This window comes from Colossoma macropomum, unplaced genomic scaffold, assembly GCF_904425465.1.
Source record: "Colossoma macropomum unplaced genomic scaffold, Colossoma_macropomum, whole genome shotgun sequence".
In the NCBI taxonomy this organism is placed as follows: domain Eukaryota; kingdom Metazoa; phylum Chordata; class Actinopteri; order Characiformes; family Serrasalmidae; genus Colossoma; species Colossoma macropomum.
Window position 1 is genome coordinate 1,884,400 of NW_023496020.1, and position 23,101 is coordinate 1,907,500.

The window sequence follows — 23,101 nt, forward strand, 5'->3', positions numbered from 1 at the left end:
ATAAAAACAAAATGCAATGACATGCAAATCATTTAAACCCTATATTTCATTGAAAATACTACAAAGACAACATATCAAATGTTGAAACTGAGAAATTGTATTGTTTTTGGAAAAATATTTGCAAACATGTTCCAAAAAAGGTTGGGACGGGGGCAACAAAAGGCTGGTAAAGTTGTGTAATAATAAAAAAACACCTGGTGATTGATTGACAACAGGTCAGTAACATGACTGGGTATAAAAAAGCATCTCAGAGAGGCTGAGTCTTTCAGAAGTAAAGATGAGGAGGGGTTCACCACTCTGTGAAAGACTACAGGAGCAAATAGCGCAACAATTCAAGAATAACGTTTTTCTATGTAAAATAGCAATAGTTGTTGGCCTTAAATTGAAAATGGGAATGTACTTTTCAAAAAACGATAAAATTTCTCAGTTTCAACAATTGAAATGTTGTCTTTGTATTATTTTCAATGAAATATAGGGTTTAAATGATTTGCACATCATTGCATTTTGTTTTCATTGACATTTTCACAGCGTTCCAACTTTTTTGAAATGGGGTTGTATATATACACGTATATATACATGTACTTTACTTTAGTTTTACATGTACATACTTTTAAAGTGAGGTTTGTTTCTTTTGTACCATTCATCATTATATTTACACACAATGTAAAGGGCAACAGGCATATGTATATATGTGTGTGTGTGTGTGTGTGTGTGTGTGTGTGTGTGTGTATAAACAAGATATATATATATATATATATATATATATATATATATATATATATAGAAACAATCAACAAGAGTGGAACAATCAGACTGCAGCGTTCAGAGCTGAACAGGTCTATACAGATACAAATAAACCTTCTAACTACTTTTGAGCATTGAGCATCTGGGTGTTTTGATGAACTGAAGCATTTACACACATGATACAAATACAATAAATAGTAATCTGATCTCTTCAACCATGTTACCTCTACAGGCTCCTCCCAAAAATGTGTTCTTTTGTGTTTATATTCTCTATTGTGAAGTTGGACATACACAGCACAGGTAAAATTCCTATTTCAATGAGAAACTGTAGAACAGACTCAGTTTATATCACAATACCTACATTTAGAGCCAGTTATTCATTCAACCTAATGAGAAACTGTAGAACAGACTCAGTTTATACCACAATACCTACATTTAAAGCCAGTTATTCATTCAACCTAATGAGAAACTGTAGAACAGACTCAGTTTATATCACAATACCTACATTTAGAGTCAGTTATTCATTCAACCTAATGAGAAACTGTAGAACAGACTCAGTTTATACCACAATACCTACATTTAAAGCCAGTTATTCATTCAACCTAATGAGAAACTGTAGAACAGACTCAGTTTATATCACAATACCTACATTTAGAGTCAGTTATTCATTCAACCTAATGAGAAACTGTAGAACAGACTCAGTTTATATCACAATACCTACATTTAGAGTCAGTTATTCATTCAACCTAATGGGAAACTGCAGAACAGACTCAGTTTATATCACAATACCTACATTTAGAGTCAGTTATTCATTCAGCCTAATGAGAAACTGTAGAACAGTCTCAGTTTATGTCACAATACCTACATTTAGAATCAGTTATTAATACATAATTTTTTAAAAAAGTAAGTTACTTTTTAAAATTAATTCATGTTTTGTATGTTTTAACACTATTTCTATTATAGTTTCTTGGAATAATTAAATAAAATTGCTTTGCTTTATATTAATTTTATTTTAACTGAATTATTTTCATTTTATTTACTGTTATTATTATTTTATTATTACAAATACTATTTTTGCTAACATTTTTTATCATTAGAATTGTTTTACTATTATTATTATTGTAATTATTATTCAAAATTACTTGAAATATTTTTTTTGTATGTATGTGAAATTAATAATAATACAAAATTTCTTAAAGCTTGTCCAACTTCAGAACAGCTCTGAATGAACACATTAGTGGGCGGAGCCTGGAGAGGATAACTGCAATATGTAGCCATTTAATCACAGTACAGCAGTTTGATCATGTGCAGCCCTGACTGATCATTCAGGAGCTTCAGCTTCAGCTTTAGTGTCATTGTAACAGACAGGAAGCGCTCGAGTGTTTGATCCTGTGTTTCAGCCTCACACACACACACACACACACACACACACAGGAGATGAATTTGACCCTCAGGCTACACAGCTGTGTTTGAGAATAAACACACACCTAAACAATAGATCACACACACAAAACACCTCACACACCTAAACACAAACAAACAAACAAACAACACAAACATACACAACACTGACGCAGATCCAACCACTTCCTCATTTACATTTCAGACAAACACCTCAGACTGGAGTAACAGAGGGAGAAGAGAAGAGAAGAGAAGAGAAGAGAAGAGAAGAGAAGAGAAGAGAAGAGAAGAGAAGAGAAGAGAAGAGAAGAGAAGGATGACAATAGAGAAAGAGGAAAGAAGAGAAGAGACAAAGAAAAGAGGAAAAAGAAAAGAGAATAGAGAAGACAATGGTGAAAAAGAGAATAAGAGAAGAGAGTATAACAAAGAAAGAAGACAGAGAAAGAGGTGAGGAAAGAAGGGAAAAAGAAAAGAGGAAGGTGAAGAGAAGACAAGAGAAGAGAAGAAAACAAAAGAAGAAAGAAGACGAGAAGAGAAAGAAAAAAGAGAAGAGGAGAAGAGATGACAAGAAAAAGGAAGAGAAGAGAGGAGAAGAGAAAAGAATAGAGGAGAAGAGAAGAAAATAGAAGAGAAGAGAGGAGAAGAGAAAAGAATAGAGGAGAAGAGAAGAAAATAGAAGAGAAGAGAGGAGAAGAAAAGGGGAGGGAAAAGAAGGGAAGAAGAAAAGGAAGAGAAGAGAACAGAGGAGAAGATAAGAGAAGAAAATGGAAGAGAAGAGAGGAAATAAGAAAGGAACAGAGGAGAAGAGAAGAGAAGAAAAAGGAAGAGAAGAGAAAAGAATAGAGGTGAAGAAAAAGGAAGAGAAGAGAAGAGAGGTCTGGGGAGGCTGACTGACTGGCAGAGCTGTTTTGCTCATCATGTTGGTGAGGAAGGAAAATTCCTCCTTTAGCCCAGAATAAGCAGCACTACAGTCTGAACTCCAGTCTGAGTCGACACAGTTGAACAAGAATTTGTGGGAAAAACGAGGAAAAGTGGAAACCAAAATGTCAAAAATCAAACAAAGCGTAATACGAGTCTAATTCTGCATTCATGGATCTGTTGGAACTGGAATGCTTCCCACTTTTTGGTAGGAAAAATCCACTTAAACATCCCTCCAGCTCATAATTCCCACTCGGAAAGTCACGCCTCTGTGTATATGGGCTCAGCAGTCATGCCCAAGCGTCAATCAAACATGGGACTGTATCCTAAAGTTTAACACCACACACATTTGAATTTAGGACAGTTTCACACTTTCACATTTTTAATTTGTTAAAATATATTTTTAAACAAATTAAGGGAAATTCCACCAATTTTTCAAAATATATGATATTCAGCATAATTCAACTGCTGAGATGTACAAAGTCTTTCAGCGTACACTCAAAGATGGTTCTTCAAGTGTTTTTTAGCAAAGACAACAGTTCTATATAGAACCATGAACACTCAAAGAACCATGCATGCTTAAATGGTTCTTTGAACGGTAAAGCGGTTCTTTAGATTGATGGAGAATGTGCTGTATATGGTTTTATATAGGACCTTTTTGAAAAGGGTTCTAAATAAAAGGTTCAATATCAAGCTTGTAACAATAGCAGAACCCTTTTTGGTGCTATATAGAACCATTTACAACATTCTCCATCAATCTGAAGAACCATTTCACCATGCAAACCATTTAAGCATGCAAATGGTTCTTTGAGTGTTCATGGTTTCTATATGGACCCACTGTCTTCAGTACAGAACCTTTGAAGAACCATCGTTTTTAGAGGTAGTTTGATGTGAAATACTGTGAATACAGTGGTGGTGATGGGAACCAGGGGTCACACTGTCTACAACATAAACATAATCAGTTTCATTGCAATCCAAAATATGTTTTCTTTTGAAGAATATATAAAATTATTAAATATAAGGCCAAAAGCTCATCTCAAAACATTTGTAAAACATTGTACCCCAAACAATTTGTGACCTTTTCATGCAATAACTTTCTGTGAGGTAGCTTTAAGAAGCATTTAACACTTTGGACGCCTGGTTCCTATCACTATATCTGTGAAAAATTCTAGCTTGTTATGTTTCTCTAGAACAAGCATTTCACAACAAACCACTCTGAATGACTTTATTTGAATTTTAGCCAATTAATTATGTAGAAATTTTAAAATATTGGTGGAATTCCCCTTTAAAGCCCCACAGACACTGTTTTAGTCAGTACACATGCAGCTCTGCTGTCAGCAATAAACTATCTATATCAACTCTACTTTTGGCTGCTCTTATTTCCTACATTTTTATACATGAGCTAAAATCTGACTCCCTGATTTATTCCCTCCAGCTCAGAGAGCTGAAAACACACACAGCTCAGAACACCTGACATTTATAGTATAATTAGACGAAAGCTCTCCTACTGAAAAGTCACAGTTGTGGAGGCAGGAGTTCCTGTGAGGGCAGCAATACAGTATTGTATGTTTTGGTGGCTGTGCTGTTGTTGTTATTGACGTTGTTGTTTATTGTTTATCGTCTGCTGCCCCCCGTTGATGCCATATGTGTTTCTCCTGAAATGTCACGGCATCAGCTGATCAGGCGTAGAGAGCAGCACAAACTCTGCACATATCCAGATAACTGAATTTGTAATAAATGTAACTGTGTTAGATCTAAACTACATGGACAGAAGTATTGGGACACCTACACATCACACCTACAGGAGCTTTTATAAATCCCATTCTAAATCCATAGGCATTAATATGGAGTTGGTCCACGCTTTGTACCTATAACAGCTTCCACTCTTCTGAGAAGCTTTCTACAAGATTTTGAAGTGTGTCTGTGAGAATTTTTTGTCCTTTCATCCAGATGAGCATTTGTGAGGTCTGACATTGATGTTGGACGAGAGGGCCTGGCTCATAATCTCCGTTCTAGCTCATCCCAAAGGTGTTCTATGGGTTCGGGTCTGTGCTCTGTGAGGGCCAGTCAAGATCTTCCACACCAAACTCACCCAGCCATGCCTTTATAGAGCTTGCTTTATGCACTTGGGCTCCGGCATGCTGGAACAGGAAAGGCTCTTCTCCAAAATGTTCCCACAAAGGAACATTTGGTTTGCTGAAGCAGTAAGATTTCCCTTCACTGGAACTAAGGGCTCTAGGCCAACCCCTGAAAAACAGTCCCATATCATTATCCCTCCACCAAACTTTACAGCTGGCACAATGCAGTCAGGCAGGTGACGTTCTCCTGACATCCACCAAACCCAGACTCGTCCATCAGACTGACAGATAGAGAAGCTGGATTCATCACTCCACAGAATGCGTTTCCACTGCTCCAGAGTCCAGTGATGTCGTGCTTTACACCACTCCATTCGACGCTTGACATTGCGCTTGGTGATGCCAGGTTTGCGTGCAGCTGCTCAGCCATGGAAACCCTGGCATGAAGCTCCCGGTGCACAGTTTCTGTGCTGATGTTAAAGCCAGAGGAGGTTGGAACTCTGCAGTTATTGAGTCAGCAGAGCGTTGGTGACTTTTATGCTCTATGCTCCTCAGCACTCAGCGACCCGCTCTGTAACTTTACATAGTCTGACACTTTGTGGCTGAGTTGCTGTGGTTCCTAAAAGCTTCCACTTTTCAGTAATACTACTCACAGTTGATCGTGGAATATCTAGGAGGGAAGAAATTTTACAAAAGTTGTTGCAACACTGGCATCCTATTACAGCACCACGCTCGAATTCAGTGAGCTTTTTTAAATGACCCATTCTTTCACTAATGTGTGTAAAGTCAGGCTGCATGGCTAGGTGTTTGATTTTATACACCTGTGGCAATGAGACTGAATGAAACTGAATTCAATGATTAAGAGGTGTGTCCCAATACTTTAGTCCATATAGTGTATCTGAGAACTGTGTGGGCGTGGCTAATGAGCAGCTTGATTGACAACTCTCTGTCCAACACTCCTAGCTAGAACTAAAATCATTATACAGCTTTAATGTGATGCTAACTGGATGAAAAAATCATGGACGGATGGACGAAGCAACGTGTGATGGAACAGAAAAATGAACAATGTTGGTGTCAGATAAATGAGTGAACAGGCGAGAGGCAGCTACAGACAAGTGGTCTAGCTTGCTAGGTTTTAGTTATGCTGGGTTAGCTTTAGCTCGCTAAGATTCTCCTCCCAGTACAACCGAAACTCCTCCTCATGCAATGCGTCACTGGGGGCATGATCTGTGACCATGAGGAAGATAATCATGGAGGACGCACAGGGTAGGGAACAGGACGAAATGCTTAATAGCAACTTAATAGCAAAATCTACTATGCAAAACTGCATAAAATCAGATTTCAGTCTGACTAACCAGAGATGAATTTGGCTATCAAGTGTAAATGCATGAGGCTAAAATCTTATGAGGATACAATCTGAATACTAGACACATGAATTGACCAGGTGTGGGTCAAATTTGCTAATCTAGAACCCAGCTGGCTAGAACATTGCAAAAGAAAGTGTGCTGTATTCATGTATGGACTGAAGTATTGTGTGTGGGGGTTTCTGTATGGCCAGTGTGATTAAATTTGCTGATGCACGACTGCAGTCTGGTTCTATGATAACCTTTACAGGGCAGCGCCACCAGATACAGCAATAAAGGTTAACCACACTACTGGAATAATGATGTTTCAGAGAGACAGAGAAAGAGGGGGGGGCAGAAAGAGAAGTAGAGACAGACTGACAGAAAGATGAGTGATAAGAGCTAGCTAGATAGAGAAATCACAGAGACGGTCAGACGGGTCAGTTTTCCCCTAAGGTGATACTGGCGGCGTAATAATATATCACAGGAGCATTCTTCAGTGAACTGTTTTAGACTCATTAGATTTTCTTGCTTATATATCTGTGTAACTTGATGATACAACAATAAGTTCACTACCCCAGTTCATACATACAATACTTTTTCAATATTTTATTATCATCATTTGCCAATTCCACCTCTTAGCTAAGCCTCCCCCTCTTACACAGTGCTACCATGCTGGGAGGGTGAAGGCTAACACAAACCTCCTCCAAGACACATGAAACTCCACTACATCTTTTCAAACTGCTGCTAACACAATGTCACTGGAGTCCAAAGGAAGAGAGCACTCATGATTCTGCTAGTCAGCTAATAGACGCCAATACTGGTTAGCATGGTGCTGAGTTATAGGAGGACGTGAGGGGCCATCCTGCTCACCCAGGGGACAGTCATTAGGCTGTGATTAAAGTCCTCGGTTCACCAAGGGTCAATAAAGAGGAGAGGTTTTGAGTGCATTTGCCCTCAGCTAAGCTAACCAAGCTAGCTAAGCAAACTTGTAATGTAGACCAGTCAGAGTGTAACACACATACTGAAAAATTACTGTGTTTGGTTAAAGTGTTTTGCCTCTCCCTTCTTTTTGTTGCTGCTAGTTGTGTATAATATAATGTTTATAATGATATAAACTGAGTCATTTAGAGTGGTTTGGTGAGAAATGTTTCACTATAAAGAAACATACAGGCTCAGCTTTCTTTACAGTGGTGGTGATAGGAACCAGGGGTCTCCATGTCTGTCACACAAATACAGCCATTTTATTTACTATGCAAAACCACTGGTGAACCTACACATGTCTTCTTCTTCTTATATGTGATGTTGGTGAGGGTAAAATAGTGATAAAAGAAGAAAAAAGAAGTTTTCTTTGGGGACTATTTTGCCTGTGTGTATCCCTTTGCTGTGATTGGAATGTATTAAATGTATTAAAATACATTTTAAGCCAAAACCTTATCATACAACTTTCATAAAAGAGTGTGTCAGACATCAGGCAGCATACATCTCACCATTACATGTAATAACTTATTGTGAGGGAGATTTTAGAGGTGGACGTCTGGTTCCTATCACCACCACTGTGAACAATTCTGACTTGGTAAGTTTCTCTAGAACAGAGCATTTCACACCAGACCACACAGCTTAAGATTGTATTTACTTAGCATGTAATATCAGAATATGTGTGTAAATTTAGCAGAGGAAGGACATTTGTCTTATTTTTCTTGTTGAGGAAACATGACTGAGGCAATGCAGGGCTGAATTAACTACTAGCAAGAGTCAAGGTGACTAAATGTCCACACAAAATGACAAACAAAATATAAACAAAATATATGTTCTCATAGTAATTACAAGAAATCTCAGCATGCTAGCTAGGAAGCTACTGCTGCCCATTGCATATTTTTTAGCTAGCTAACTAGCTATTACACATATTGATTTTTTTCCGGTTTGTGGTTTTCTAGCTAGTGTAACATCTGAATTTGGGCTGATGTAATGAATCTTAAAAAGAATTAAAGTTTTTTTACCTTTATGTTAAGTTTTAATTCTAGCTGGACAAAAGTCATTAACAGCATTAATAGCAAATCACCCACGGTAGCTTTATGTAAAAACCTAGCGCCTAGTGAGCTAACTAGACAGGTCGACAGGGGCATCATGGATGGCAAAATTCTGGGGGGTGGGCACAATTAGTGTGGGGGGCATGGGTGTCCATCCCCAGAAAAAAAAGAGAGAAAATATCTTTCATTCCCTGCTGCTCTAAGCTGGTTTATGCTGATCTGGTGCTGGTTTAGCTAGTCACCCAGCATGGTCATATTGGTTGACCAGCATACTAGCATCTAAAACACAATATGTTGTTACTGTCAGGACAAAACCTTGTATCTCCATTTTTGTGTTTAATTTTTTTTTACATTATTTGAAAAACACAGTTTCCTTTTATGTTGTATCAAACTTTCATGATTAACATACCAACAGAAACGGTCCAAAATGACTTGAAGAAAAATATTTCTCCATTCACTTCCATTAAAAGTTAAGAAGGTTTTTCTTTGTCCTGTGAAGTTACCTTTTTGGGGATATGAGGTATCGTTCCCACAGCAGTGATATACTGGTTTTGCTGGTGACCAGGTCTGCTGGTCTGAGCTGGTTTTCAAGCAGGGCTGACTCTTCTGCACATTAGTTCTGTTTAACTGTCTACTTTAAATCCTCCTTTCTGGAATACACTCACTAACATGGCTGTGTTAAAATGTTGTGTGTGATCTGCTTTCAGACAGAATTTCTCTTAACTCTGCTGTCAGAGTGATAAACAGTGTGTTTGTGGGTCATGTGGAATGTGCAGTAATTGTTTCTGGGCTTGCAGATACAGACAGACACAGCCACACAGGAGCTCAGCGTCACAGCTCAGCTGAAATGTGCGTCTAGAGAGTAACGGAATTAAAATAACACTTTACACACGCTGTCTCCCTCACACGCACACACACACACACACACACACACACACACACACACATCTGAGCAACATTTTTCTATTTCATTTTCATGTTCTCCCTGGATTGTCAAAAATAGCAGTCTCGCGGGGCCAGGCCTGATCTTGTAACGAGAATACACATCTGGAGATGACTTGTTAAACTTTTGGGTAACACTTTATTTAGAGTGGGCCTTTGTAGATGATTAATAAACTCGTAAAAGATCATAAGTAAAACATCAAGAACATGTTCAGTGCAGTAGCAGTGGTGAAGCATCTGAATACACTGAAGTAACTATCTTGTAGATGTGCTGTTGATACATTACTTACATTAAGTAGATGTATTGTTAATCTGTTCCAGATTTACTTCCATTACCCTAAACCTAACCCTTACCCTGGCCCTAATCCTAACCCTAACCTTAACCTCAACCCAAAGCCTAATCCTAACCCTCACTCTGGCCCTAATTTTTGGTGCTGGACAGCACTGCTAATAAGGATATGCCCCCTTTCACCATCATCATAGTGGGGAAAACATTACAGTAGGGGTAGGGTTTACCAGTGAGAATGTAGACAAAGTCCTCCCTCTCTGATGATGATTTACATCCTTATCCAGGTATTCATTTTTTCATAAAAGATGTTGTGTTATAGTTTTAATATTAGTTTTAGTTTTTAGTATTATGATGAATGCTGTGGTAGCAGGTATTTGATAAGAGTAGAATAAAATGAACACAGCAGTAGACTGAGCTCAGCTTGGCTTTAGCTCCTCATTAAGACCAAACACAGAAACCTATTCCTAAACTTTTATTCATGCACTGAAAAAACTAGAACTATTTTATTTTTAGTTAATGGACATTAGTTTTGATTTAGTTTTTGTCTTTTTGAAAACTGTTTTTATTGTATTACAGTTTTCGAGCACATTTTTTCACCTCTAGTTTTGTTTCTGTGATAGTTTAGTGAACTATGAAAATGCTGGTTTGTTGGAGCCGTTTTCATTTTCATAGAGGAGCAGCTTGATATTTGCTATTTAGCTACACAACATGTTATTGTTCAGAACTTTGGCACCTGTTGCATAACACTGACGTAAATGTCCACATGAAGATGTTTCAATCTGGCCTATTTGGGGTAATTTGGGGAAACTACACAGATCCTTTATCCTGTACGACTCAGCCAGTCAAACCACGCACAGATTACACTACCAGACCACCTCAGGTAAAACTAATCCAGCTCCAATAGGGCTTAATAGGTAATGTTAATTATTGCTACATGTAATGTTTTCTCCACACACGTGATTCACATCTGCACACCTAACTGGAGTTTTCTTGGGGACTTCTCATGCTAAATAACGCTGCATTTACGGTCTAAAGATGGGCTTTTTATCCATTGCACAATGTTGACAAGCGCACCAGCACCCCCTACTGTGAGTGCCAGTTCACTCAACATTGAATTGGTTTATACATTTGTTCTCATGTTCAAAAAAGTCTCTGTTCCCACCTAAATTTAGCCAAAATTTCACATGGTTGTACCCAGATGTTCTCGTTACAAGATCACGTCCGGCCCCCCAAGATCACAAAAAATAGAAAACTGGTGTTAACACATGCACACACACGCAGCACATATATTCTGCACCCCCCCACTCCCTTTCTGCATCAACACGATGCTTTGCCGCCTCCCAAGCAGCTTGGAAGATTTTAGTTTTCGGTTACCATGGAAATCCGTACCATCAGAGCGCTATAATAATAATCCCTGAGAGAGAGAGTGTGTGTCAGAGAGAGCAGCTCGCAACACGAACAGACACCAGCTTCAGCTCAGAACAACAGGGCAAGAACAAATTTCACTCTCACACACTCAACTGTTCATGTTTTCACCATCCTAGATGAGGGTTGCACTGGGACACTGGGACCCCATGAAGTGATAAAAACAATAAATTAAAAAAATATATATTTTTCCCCCTGAAGTTCAGTTATAATATTAGTGCAGTTGAATAAGCCAAAAACAGTAAATTAATGTCTACCTGACCAGTTTACAGCTTCTCTCTGTCCCCTATAAGTAAACAGGCTGTTTTTGTCACTGTGCCTTTAAGACTTATATATCCAAAAGAGCTGTTCTGAGAATGTTCGGTCATCGCTCTATATTGCGGTCATTTCATATTTTTTTTACTTTTTGTCATATAACAATGAACATATGATAACACATCACTGTTTAATGCAAAAACTTTCACTTTGTAAGTACTTTTTATCACCAAATTACCACCGCGTCTCCCTGCTCCCTACACAGTGCACTACGTATGAATTTAAATATTGGATCCTGCAGCCCAACAGTGCGAAATATAACTAAGAAATAGTCATTTGGGACTGTAGTGGCTAGAATTTCTAAACTTTCATAGCTAGCACACTATTTAGGGAATACAGAGACGTTTGGGCCTGGGTTTAACGCAACGTCTGACAGAAGCACAGACATTTGAAGTGTGAATCCATTCCAGGGAAATTTTATATCACCGTTTTACAGTTAGTCATGTCGTAAGTACTTTAATTCAATATTTATGATATGTGATATTAATGATGGAGGTGTTTAGCATGTTAGCTATCTTTAAGCCTGTTAGCTGACCAGCCTAGTTCTAGTTAAAACGTTGCCAGCCCCTCAGTTTAAAAAAACAGGTTCTTACTTTTTCATGTCACTACTGATAAACACAGAGTTTTAGTCTGTGAGTGTTTTTTTTTTTTAGCCACGCCCCTCATTTTAGAGCAGGAAGTGAGGCTGCATCCCTGTCCCTCATGGCCACATGTTAAGCAGTTAGATCCCGTTGTTTTGAAGTAAATGTGTCCAAAGTCTGAAAATCAGTGTGGAACATTAAGAATTGTCATATTTTCTGCAGTTCAGCACTTTTTAGTGTTTTAATGAAAAATATGATGATTTTCTGTGTGAACAGCTTTTCAAAGCTGTGTTTACTGGTCATGTACTGGCAGAGTTTTTGAGCTCAAAATGAGCTAAAATTGTCACAACTGAAACAGTCACTACTGAAACATTTGGTAAAGTTTGATAGAGTTATGACTGTTTTGGAAGTGACAAAATGAAATGTTGAATAATTAATTTTAAGAAAATAAACATAATTAAGGTTTAGAGTTGGTTGAAAGTCACAAATGTGTTTCAGCTCTGACTTTGAACCAGTTCAGTAGAATCACCCATATATGTATCTATCTATCTATCTATATATATATATATATATATACACACACACACACACACACACACACACACACACATGCACACATCTATATTTTCCTTTATATCCTTCACAAATGCCAAAAATCATTTGTATTTCATCAAAATAAAGCACTTGACTTTTCTCTGTGTCCCCATTACATTTCAGCCTACTGCGGTGTGAAAATGAGAGAGAGAGAGAGATAATGAATACTAGACATTCTTTTATTCTGCACCATGTGAACCAGAGCCGATAATGAGATCAGACTACAGAGATCCAGTTGAAGACAAGCTTCCAAAAATTCCCTTTAGATACCAGATACCAGGCTAGCACGAGCTCTGCAGAATTCTTAAGAAGCCCAGAACAGACTGTTTTTTGTTATTACATGTCTCTACTAGCTTCAAGGTGTACTTTTTCTTGAAATTTACTCACCTCCTCTGTCTGCAGTAGCATGGCTGTATGTCTTTATGACAACAATGAAGCAGCTTTTAAATTAAAAAAATGGAAATAACTTGAGATTTTTTGAGCTCATCGGGCCTCGTTCTCGAATATCTTTTAAGTTTGTTCTTAAATGTGTTCTTGAGAAAGGTCCTAAGAAAAAGTCTATGTGAGATTCATGACATATTCTTAAATCTTAAGATTGAGGTTTTTTTTTTTGTTTTAGATTATGGATTGAGTAGTGTTTTAGAGTAAGTATTGTTAGAGTATTGTTTTACAACCCCATTTCCAAAAAAGTTGGGACACTGTGCAGAATGTAAATAAAAATACAATGCAATGATATGCAAATCATGTAAACCATATTTTTAGAGAAAAAATCCTACAAAGACAACATATCAAATGTTGAACCTGAGCAATTTTATAGTTTTTTGAAAAATATATGCCCATTTCAAATTTAATGCCAACAACACTGTGTTTCATCACCTCGTCTTTTAGCAGCACTCTGTAAGTGTTTGGGAACTGAGGAGACACTGCTGTAGTTTTGAAAGTGAAATGTTTTCCAGTCTTGTTTGATACAGGATTTCAGTTGCTCAACAGTTCAGGGTCTCTTTTATCCTATTTTTCATTTCATAATGCGTCAAATGTTATCAGTGGGTGACTGATCTGGACTGGACAGGCAGGCCAGTTTAGCATCCGGACTGTTTTAAAACAGATCAATGCTGTTATAATACATGCAGAATGTGGTTTGACATTGTCTTGCTGAAATAATCAAGGCCTTCCCTGAAAAAGACGTCGTCTGGATGGCAGCATATGTTGACAAAACATGTATATATCATTCAGCATTAATGGTGCCTTCACAGATGTGCAAGTCACCCATGCCATGCGCACTAATGTCCAAGGAATTTCAAATGTTGATTCGTCGGACCACAGGACACTTTTCCACTTCACCTCAGTCCATTTTAAATGAGCTCGGGCCCAGAGAAGGTGGCAGCATTTCTGGATCCTGTTTATGTATGTTTTCTTTGCGTTTCAGAGTTTTAACTTGCATTTGTGGATTCAGCGACAAACTGTTTTCACAGACAGTGGTTTTCAGAAGTGTTTCTGAGCCCATGCAGTGATTTCCACTACAGAATCGTGTCTGTTTTTAATGCAGTGCCGCCTGAGGGCCCAAAGATCACAGCCAGCAAATACTGTTTTTTGGCCTTGTCCCTTCTATACAGAGATTTCTCCAGATTCTCTGAATCTTTTAATGGTATTATTTACTGTATTTACTGTAGATGATGAAAAGCAAAAGTTCTTTGCTATTTTACGTTAAGAAATGTTATTCTTGAATTGTTGCACTACTTGCTTGTGCAGTCTTTCACAGAGTGGTGAACCCCTCCTCATCTTTACTTCTGAAAGACTCAGCCTCTCTGGGATTTTTTTACCCGATCATGCTACTGACCTGTTGCCAATTAAACACCAGGTGTTTTTTTAGCACTACACAACTTTACTAGCCTTTTGTTGCCCCTGTCCCAACTTTTTTGGAACGTGTTTGTTGGCATCAAAATTCAAAATGGGCAAATATTTTTCAAAAAACAATCAAATTTCTCAGTTTCAACATTTGATATGTTGTCTTTGTACTATTTTCAATGAAATGTAGGGTTTAAATGATCTGCACATGTTTGCATTTTGTTTTTATTTACATTTTGCAGTGTCCCAACTTTTTTGGAAATGTGGTTGTAGATTAAGAACTGAGTATTGTTTTAGAGTAAAGATTGAGTATCGCTTTAGAGTAAAGTTTGAATATCGTTTTAAAGTAAGGATTGGGTATTGATTTAGATATAGAGTAAGGAGTTTGGCCTGAGTTCATGCTCTCTCTGCTGTTTTGTTCAGTTCTTAAAGGCTCTCACTGTTCTCTTTACAAAGCCAAGCCAGACAGCAATTAACTTCCATTAAGGCACTTTACCTTTGTTTTAATCTCTCTGTGCCTCTTACACACAATTAAAGACATGCACGCCACCCCCCCCACCAACCCCCCACTCCGCCCCCACAGAAGCTCTCTCCGTTTGTCAGCTCCATGGCTGATGCATGTGCATGCGAGTATTTGCATGCGCGTATCTGGAACAGACAGGATGTGGTTTGATTGTGTATGAGTGGACGCAACTGGTCTTAATTAAGGAATGGTAACGAGCGTCTCTTCCCCAGCGGCCTCTGCGGTTCAATCTCTGCTTGGCTGCCTTTAGCACTCAGCACAACACCATGTATGCCCCCCACACACACACACAGTACCCCCCTCGGGAGAAAAAAGTGTCTTTTCTTTACAGACACACACAAACAGATCACTCTAACAGAGACTTCTAACGGCACAACAGGCATTTCAGCTGCCTCACACGGAGCTCCTGAAATTACTGAGGTGGAAGGAAAATCACAAACATCTCGTAATGTAATACTGGAAGGTAATATTCCGGATCTATCTGCCGAAAATGAGATTTACCCTCAGTGGGACTTTCCTTGTAAACAAATTAAAGTATCTGTCTGTTTAAAAAACATAAATTCACAATGAAAACAAACCATACAGCAAGCATATTACAAATGAAATATGTGCAATTTAAGGTTGATTTATATAAGGAATACATTTTAATATATGGGACAGAGGGGTACAATCTAATCTAACAGGGCTTTTTTTATGTAGTTAAACAGGGTTGAGTAGAACATACTTTGGTCCTTTTTCTTATATTCCCAAAGTAATTTCATCTGCATATTTTCACAGCAATCAGAGAGATATTTCTCCAAATTTATAAAAGTAACATTTTCATCATAAGTGTTTTTGATTAGTGAGTTGACAGAATTCATTTCTATATTATTATCTCCTCTTGGTGGTTGCAATACAATGGTGCCAACAAAGGGGGCCAATTAATACATAATACAGTAATAAACAGTAAAAAATGTATAAATAATACAATTGCTGCCCCCCAGTATATGCATAATATGCTGCATAACAGGGGTGCCCAATACATCAATCGCGATCAGTGCATGTCGGGAGATTGCGCCACATTCAAAAAGGCTATCAAATTTTAACACTTACTTTAACATCTTACTGCTTCTGGCGGTGGGCAGGTCAACGTGATTGACTGATGTGAATTGTGGCCACCTCTCTAGCTATCTAGAAAGTTTTCATTTATCGGTTGTCAGTTTGTGTAGCGCCATTTTTTCCTTTTGTAACCTACACTGACTCTTTCTTTGTAATTTCTTTACAGTGTCGAACTCCAAATGCTTCTGCTTCATTTGCCAAGTAGCCATTACACTTCCAAAGAAGGGGAACGTTGAGAACGTTTTAAATTGTTCACAGAAACGACAACGACGACCTCCCAGCTAAAAGTGAGCTCAGGAAGAAAAAAGTGGTCTAGAATACACAAACCTGGCTGACAATAAAGTCAGTGTGGTCTTCAATCATTTGCCCTGTAATGCCGAATATCAATATAGGTCACTGGAGTACATTAAAAACATTTCAAAGCTTTCAAAGATGAGGCCAGCCTTTCTAGATATCAAGCCACAAAAGTATGGGCACATCTATTGTATAATATGCTTCTATCTGATGTATCACATTAGATACTAAGGCTGTCAATGAACATGATTGTGAAACTTAATGTTTGATTGTGAAAAAAGTAGCATTACTGTGGCTGTCCGTGAGTTCTGGCGTGGGCATGAGCCGGTGCACTGAAAGCCCTGCATGATGGATAGGAGTCACAAAACGTCACGTTCATGATTTAAAATGAAATGTAGGTCCGGCTGAAATCAGCGAACAATTCCACAACAGCGGTGCGGTAACGATGGCAGAGAGTTCGCAACTCGACACGGCCGCAAAGAGACTGATCTGCACTCTGAATGATCTAAAAAACTCCGTTTGGAAACACTTCAGAGCAGTAATGTCACTTAAAGGTTAGTAGACGGCAAAATTGTGGAACCTCAAATAAAGTTGTATGCAGACTATGTAAGTGTGGAGACTATGTTAGCTACAGTTAGCATTCTAGTACTGGCAGCCAAATGTACCCAAATGTATTCAATTCAGTTCCTCCTCAAATTCACACTCCCCTGATAAATTGCGGGCACGCGGCACTGAAACAGTGGGGAGCGACATGAGGGAAGAAGTCTTAGGCCTCAATTTAATAACCCACTTTACACCTTTCTTGAAACTTTTTTGCGTTCCATAGTTGCAGAGCTGTTTGGGGCTAATTTCTTTTCAGTGAATGCGACTCCAGGGGCCACGGAGTCACTCTTGTTATATTGGTTTGCTCTCTTATGGGCATAATGCGCAAAAATATATATTTGCATGGCTCAAACCTGTGCGTTTTCTTAGAAGGAGTAATTGAACGTCATTTTTGGTCAGTTTTGCCAGATCTACTGCATTTCAGATAATTAATAACATTAACTGTAAAATAAGAAATCAAAGAATATCTGAATGCAATTCCTTAACTCTCATACTCATAATTAGTTTTCAAGTAGTCTCTATGCCTGGAATCAGTTATGGCTTTTGGTTTTGGTGCCATCCCAAGATTTTTTACCAAACATTAAACTGAATTCAAAGTTAGCCAAATGAGCTGTTTTAGCCATTTTAGCATCATTAATAGACCACGACAAGAGGTGATTGAGCGAGTTCATGACCATCTGTGGCATGAGATGTGATAGATGACCACACACACACGTACACGCACACACACACATGGCCGGCGGACGTACAGAGCCATCTGCTCCCACAGTGACCCTGCTGCGAATCCTGCGAGCTAACAGACGTCCAGACAGACGCACAGAAGGACAAGAGGACAGAACAGACGCAAGAAAGAAAGAAAGAAAGAAAGAAAGAAAGAAAGAAAAGAGAAAGAAACTTTCCATCTCAGATAAAATGAGTGTTATTAATTATTATAATATTAGACAAATATTTGTATCGCAGAAGGTTGCAATATGCAAAACTGCCATCTAATTAACAAAAATGTCTGAGATGTTCCTGATGAGTGTGCCTGTGGGTGTCTCGACAAAATAAGGCCTTCATAACATCTAGCAAATGTAAATCAAACTGATTTTAGTCAAAATAATGCAGAGTGATTTTAATGTGTTTTTGTTTAATATGCTGTAAATGCTCACAGCGTCCAATAAAAATATCTTGGCAGGTGAAGCATCTCAAACGTAGGCAATGTATCTAACATTTCTCATTATGATACTGTTGTTGCTCTCGCTTGTTTTGAGAAACAGTGCAGGGAGATCATAGTGAGATAGTGAAGTAGTGAGATCACTTAGAAAGTTAATTCAAATAGGTTGAATAATCATATAATATTCTTACAACCATTTCATAATGGGAAATATTAGATATATTGCCTACAATTAAGATGCTCATTTTTAAAAATATAGATATTTTTCAGTGTGCAGTATGTTTATGAACATTTGTTATGCAGAGGGAAAGGCCTTTTGGCTTTGACTGGACACTGGACTGGACAAATGTGATTAGCCACAGAAGAGGAGAGTTGCAGAAAATGCAAGACGAACACACACACACACACACACACACACATACACACACACAGACACACACACACTGTTGGGCTAGTAGGAAAAAAAACACAAATTTGTTTTCATACCTTTGTCAGGATGTGGGATGATACATGTCTCTCATATGTATTTTATTTACAGCATATATCCAGTATAGGTAAAATATTTATAAGTAAAAAATAATGAGTGTGACATATATATATATATGTATGTAAGTACCTACATAATATTACATAAAATTGTCCCAATTGTATTATATAGAACAAACCCTTGTATCTCTATTTTTGCTGTTTTTTTTAGATGTCCTTAACATTGTGTTAAAAGTTCAGGATGAATAAATCATTGTGAAAAAAATATCCATTCAAAGCTAAGAACATTTTTCTTACTATTTTGGTGATTATAGATGTTTTGTCAGTGATGATATGTGAGTACTAACATGTAATAACAATATGCCCTATATGTAATATCTATATGTATCTTCCTAGTAATTTTATATCTTCCCAGTAATTTTGGACAGACATTTTCAAATTATGTCATCAAAAACTAAAAAATATATATATATACAATCCCATTTCCAAAAAAGTTGGGATGCTGTGCAAAATGTAAATAAAAACAAAATCCAATGATGTGCAAATCATTTAAACCCTACACTTAATTGAATAGTGCAAAGACAACATATCAAAAGTTGAAATTGTATTGTTTTTTGAACAATATATGCCCATTTTGAATTTGATTCCAATTACAGGTTCCAAAAAAGTTGGGACGGGGGCAACAAAAGACTGGTAAAGTTGTGTAATGCTAAAAAAAACACCTGGTGGTTGACTGGCAACAGGTCAGAAACATGATTGGGTATAAAAAAGCATCCCAGAGAGGCTGAGTCTTTCAGAAGTAAAGATGAGGAGGGGTTCACCACTCTGTGAAAGACTGCACAAGCAAGTAGTGCAGCAATTCAAGGATAATGTTTCTCAACATAAAATAGCACTTTTCATCACCTACGGTACATAATATCATTAAAAGATTCAGAGAATCTGGAGAAATCTCTGTATGCAAGGGACAAGACCAAAAACCAGTATTTGCTGGCTGTGATCTTTGGGCCCTCAGGCGGCACTGCATTAAAAACAGACATGATTCTGTAGTGGAAATCACTGCATGGGCTCAGAAACACTTCAGAAACATTTCACTTTCTAAACTACAGCAGTGTATATATACACACACACACACATATATATATATGTGTGTGTGTGTGTGTGTGTGTTTTAGGCTCTCTGTACACAGAAGTACACAGACTGTGTGATGTAAACTGACAGTTTAAATTGGTTCTGACTTTTTGCACTTCCAACTGTTTATCAAGCTAAATGTTAGGAGCAAAGCAGTTGCATCAATAAGTCTGTGAGAGTGAGATACAGTGAGATACTGGCCTGATCCGGAGAACATCCTGTTTAAAGAAGTGATTCCTGATTTTGTTTGAAGCTGTAGGTAGGAAGCTATCATTGTGCGTTTGCTGACCAGCACTTCACTTTACTTTACACAAACTTGTTTTTGTTGCTCTCAAGTCATTTTGCCTGTCAGTCAAACAGCCCTTTCCTATGAAAGTCGGCTCTTCTCTAAACCTGCCTGCTCTGCATTACTGGCCTGTATTTGTGTGCAGTTCTGCACAGCCTGCAGTGGGATTGATTTCATTTTGTGTAGTATTTCCACACTAATTGGGTACTTTGCTCTTTGTGGCTCCTCCAAGCTCCTCCAAGCCTGTTCACTGCCCCGCTAACCACCACTGCATTTCAGACACTGTCCTCAACTAGCCACTGCTGCCCACAGCGCCCACTAGTGGACTTATTAGTCATTATAACTAGTCAACTAGTGTAGTGTAATGTATACAACACTGCTATAAAATATATGTATATTATAATACATACATACCTCTGTGTGTGGGTGTGTGTGTGTTTCTCTGGGTTTTACTACAAATACAGGACATTTCTGTCCTGGCAATGTACAAAAACAAACAGAAACACACACTGCTGGACTGGTAAAAAGACAAGAGCCTTTCCTCTACTGGTGTTTTCATAGGCACCAGGAACTCTGAGCCAGAGAGAGAGAGAGGGAGAGAGAGAGAGAGAGAGAGAGGGGGAGAGAGAGAGAGAGAAGGAAGAGAGGGAGGGGACGAGGAAGGCAGTGAAAGGCAAGAGAGTGAGAGAGAGAGAGAGAGAGAGAGAGAGAGTCAGTAAAGACAACAGAGTGGCAGTGAAAGAACAAGCAGTCAGACTGAGGAGGGAGCGTGAGAGAGAGAGAGAGAGAGACAGAGAGAGAGAGACTCACCAAATAAGCGAGCGCTCTCAGTGTCAGTTACATTCTAACCACGGACAGCTGCCGTGTTGGAGCCAAAGGAAGAGAAAGAGAGAGAAAGAGAGTTTTCACAGCAGAGAGTAAAGAGGAGACGGTGAAAAGCAAGAGAAGAGAAGAGAAGAGAATAGAAGAGAAGAGAAGAGAAGAGACGAGCGCTCCTCCTGAGTGGAAAATGGATTCGGATTCTGGGGAGCTGAGTGAAGGAGAGCTTTCGCCAGGTAAAGACAAATTTCTCTTCTTTTTCTTCTCTTTGCTCTCCCCTCGCGCCTCTCCTCTTCTCGTTGCTGACCCCATGCCGGTCCAGTCTGTTTCCCATGGGCTTTTTGAAGCTGCCTGTGTGAGCGTGTGAGCGGAAGGAGGAATAAAAATGAAAGGTTTGGGATTCTGCAGGTCTGTGAGCTGCTGTGTCTCTCTGACTGTAGCAGAGAGAGAGAGAGAGAGAGAGGGAGAGGAAAAGGGAGTGAGAAAGATTAAGAGAGAAAAGAGAGAGAGTGAGAGAGAGAGAGGGAATGGGAAGGGAGAGAAAAAGAGACAGGATAAAGAAATGAAAAGAGAAAAAAAGAGGGGAGAGAGTAAGATTTGATGAGCGGAAAGAGGAACAAGTGAAAGAGTAAGAGAATTAGAGAGGAGAAAGAAAGATTTGGCAAGTGGAAGGAGGAAAAGGAGAAAGTGAGATTGAGAAAAAGGAGAGAGAAAGTGAGAGAGAAAGATAACATGAATGTATAAGATAAGCGAAGAGAAAGATAAAGAGACATAAAAGAAAAGTGAGAGAGGGAGAGAGATAAAAGAGGAGGGAGAGAGACCTGCACTTAGTTACACTTCCTATTTTCTCCCTGTAAACGGCTGAACACACTGTATGTGAATGTATGAAGACTGAAAACAGTCGTGTGCTGAATTTGACTTTGTTTAATTATTTAATCATTAACGCATCAGTGAAATACACAACACATCAACACATTTACTGCTAAAATAAACTAAAAACTCAAAAGACAATAACTGTGGTGATGTAATAAATCGCTGCTGTTGAAACAAAACCTCATATTTCCACGTTTTTGATATAATTTGAAAATACCTGTTGTCATTCACAATGTATGTAAATTTCATGATGAATGGACCAAAAGAAATGACCCAAAACAACTTGGAAAAAACTCTGGTACCATTGACTTACATTAAAAGTGAAGTATGTTTTTTCCTTCTCCTGTAAAGTTACCATTTTGGGGATACGAGTTTTTGTTCCGATAACAGCGATATTTTAATGATGTGGAAGTGATGGAGATGTTTGAATCTAAACTCACTGTATTCAGTGATGAACTGTGTTAATGCAACACAGTGGCTGGTAATGAAAGGAGGAGCGTTCATTTGTTCATTTATGCAGATGATTGTCATGTAGTGACTGATCAGACCTGATAATGATGGGCCGGTGTCAGGGTGTTATTTAGGAGGGCAGCGCCCCACCAACCCAATCAACAGGCCCCATGAAACCCGGCATTTTATAAAAGCTTCTACAGGACAAATCAGTGTTACATCACAACAACAAAGAACTTGCTTTCGGGTGGGAATGCTGCACTGATACAGCAGGGTTCTGTACCAATCTTGTAGATTATATTCAGACAAAAGCAGAACTTTTTCAGTGATCATGTGATGAATCATCTAAATGCTGAGTTAGTGTGCTGCTCTACATATTCATTATTAAATACTGATAAACTATCTGCTCCTAATGTCGCAGCCGTTGATATTAACAAACGTGTGAGCTGCTAAAGCTGCTCTGGTGCCATCATATTTCATTTTAGACTCAGATAACGTCACCATTAACTGGATTAAGTGGGTATTTTTTGTCTTTTAATCATAACCAGCACCAGCCGCTCATTTCACTGTAGGGTTTAATGAAAACGTAACTTTGCAGGCAGCCTTTATTTTATCTTCTATGGTAATGCTAATAGCTGTTGCATTAGCGCCAAGCTAGCGATGCATTCACTGGGTTTCGGATCACTTTTAGCAGCTCTGTCAAGTTCTAAAGGCTGGAAAACAAGGAAAACTGAAAGCTGAAGCAGTGTGTTGTTGGGTATCCGCGTTAGCTCGTTCTCCGATCCTGTTTCCTGGCTGTAGACGGGAACTTTTTTATTCTAAACAGTCTCAGAGTCTGGGCTAGCTAAGCGATTAATATCGCTTTAGCGCTCTTTTCACTGCA

General features: G+C 38.5%; 1 protein-coding gene across 1 annotated transcript in view; it reads left to right on the plus strand.

Annotated features, from left to right (window-relative positions):
• Positions 1–20,718: 20,718 nt before the first annotated feature.
• tnfaip8l3 (tumor necrosis factor, alpha-induced protein 8-like 3) overlaps positions 20,719–23,101 on the plus strand; it is a 54,534-nt gene continuing 52,151 nt past the window's right edge. Inside the window, exon 1 of the mRNA XM_036564586.1 lies at positions 20,719–21,131. Coding sequence (XP_036420479.1) covers positions 21,086–21,131 — 46 coding nt within the window. The 5' untranslated portion in view covers positions 20,719–21,085. The remainder of the gene's footprint in view (positions 21,132–23,101) is intronic.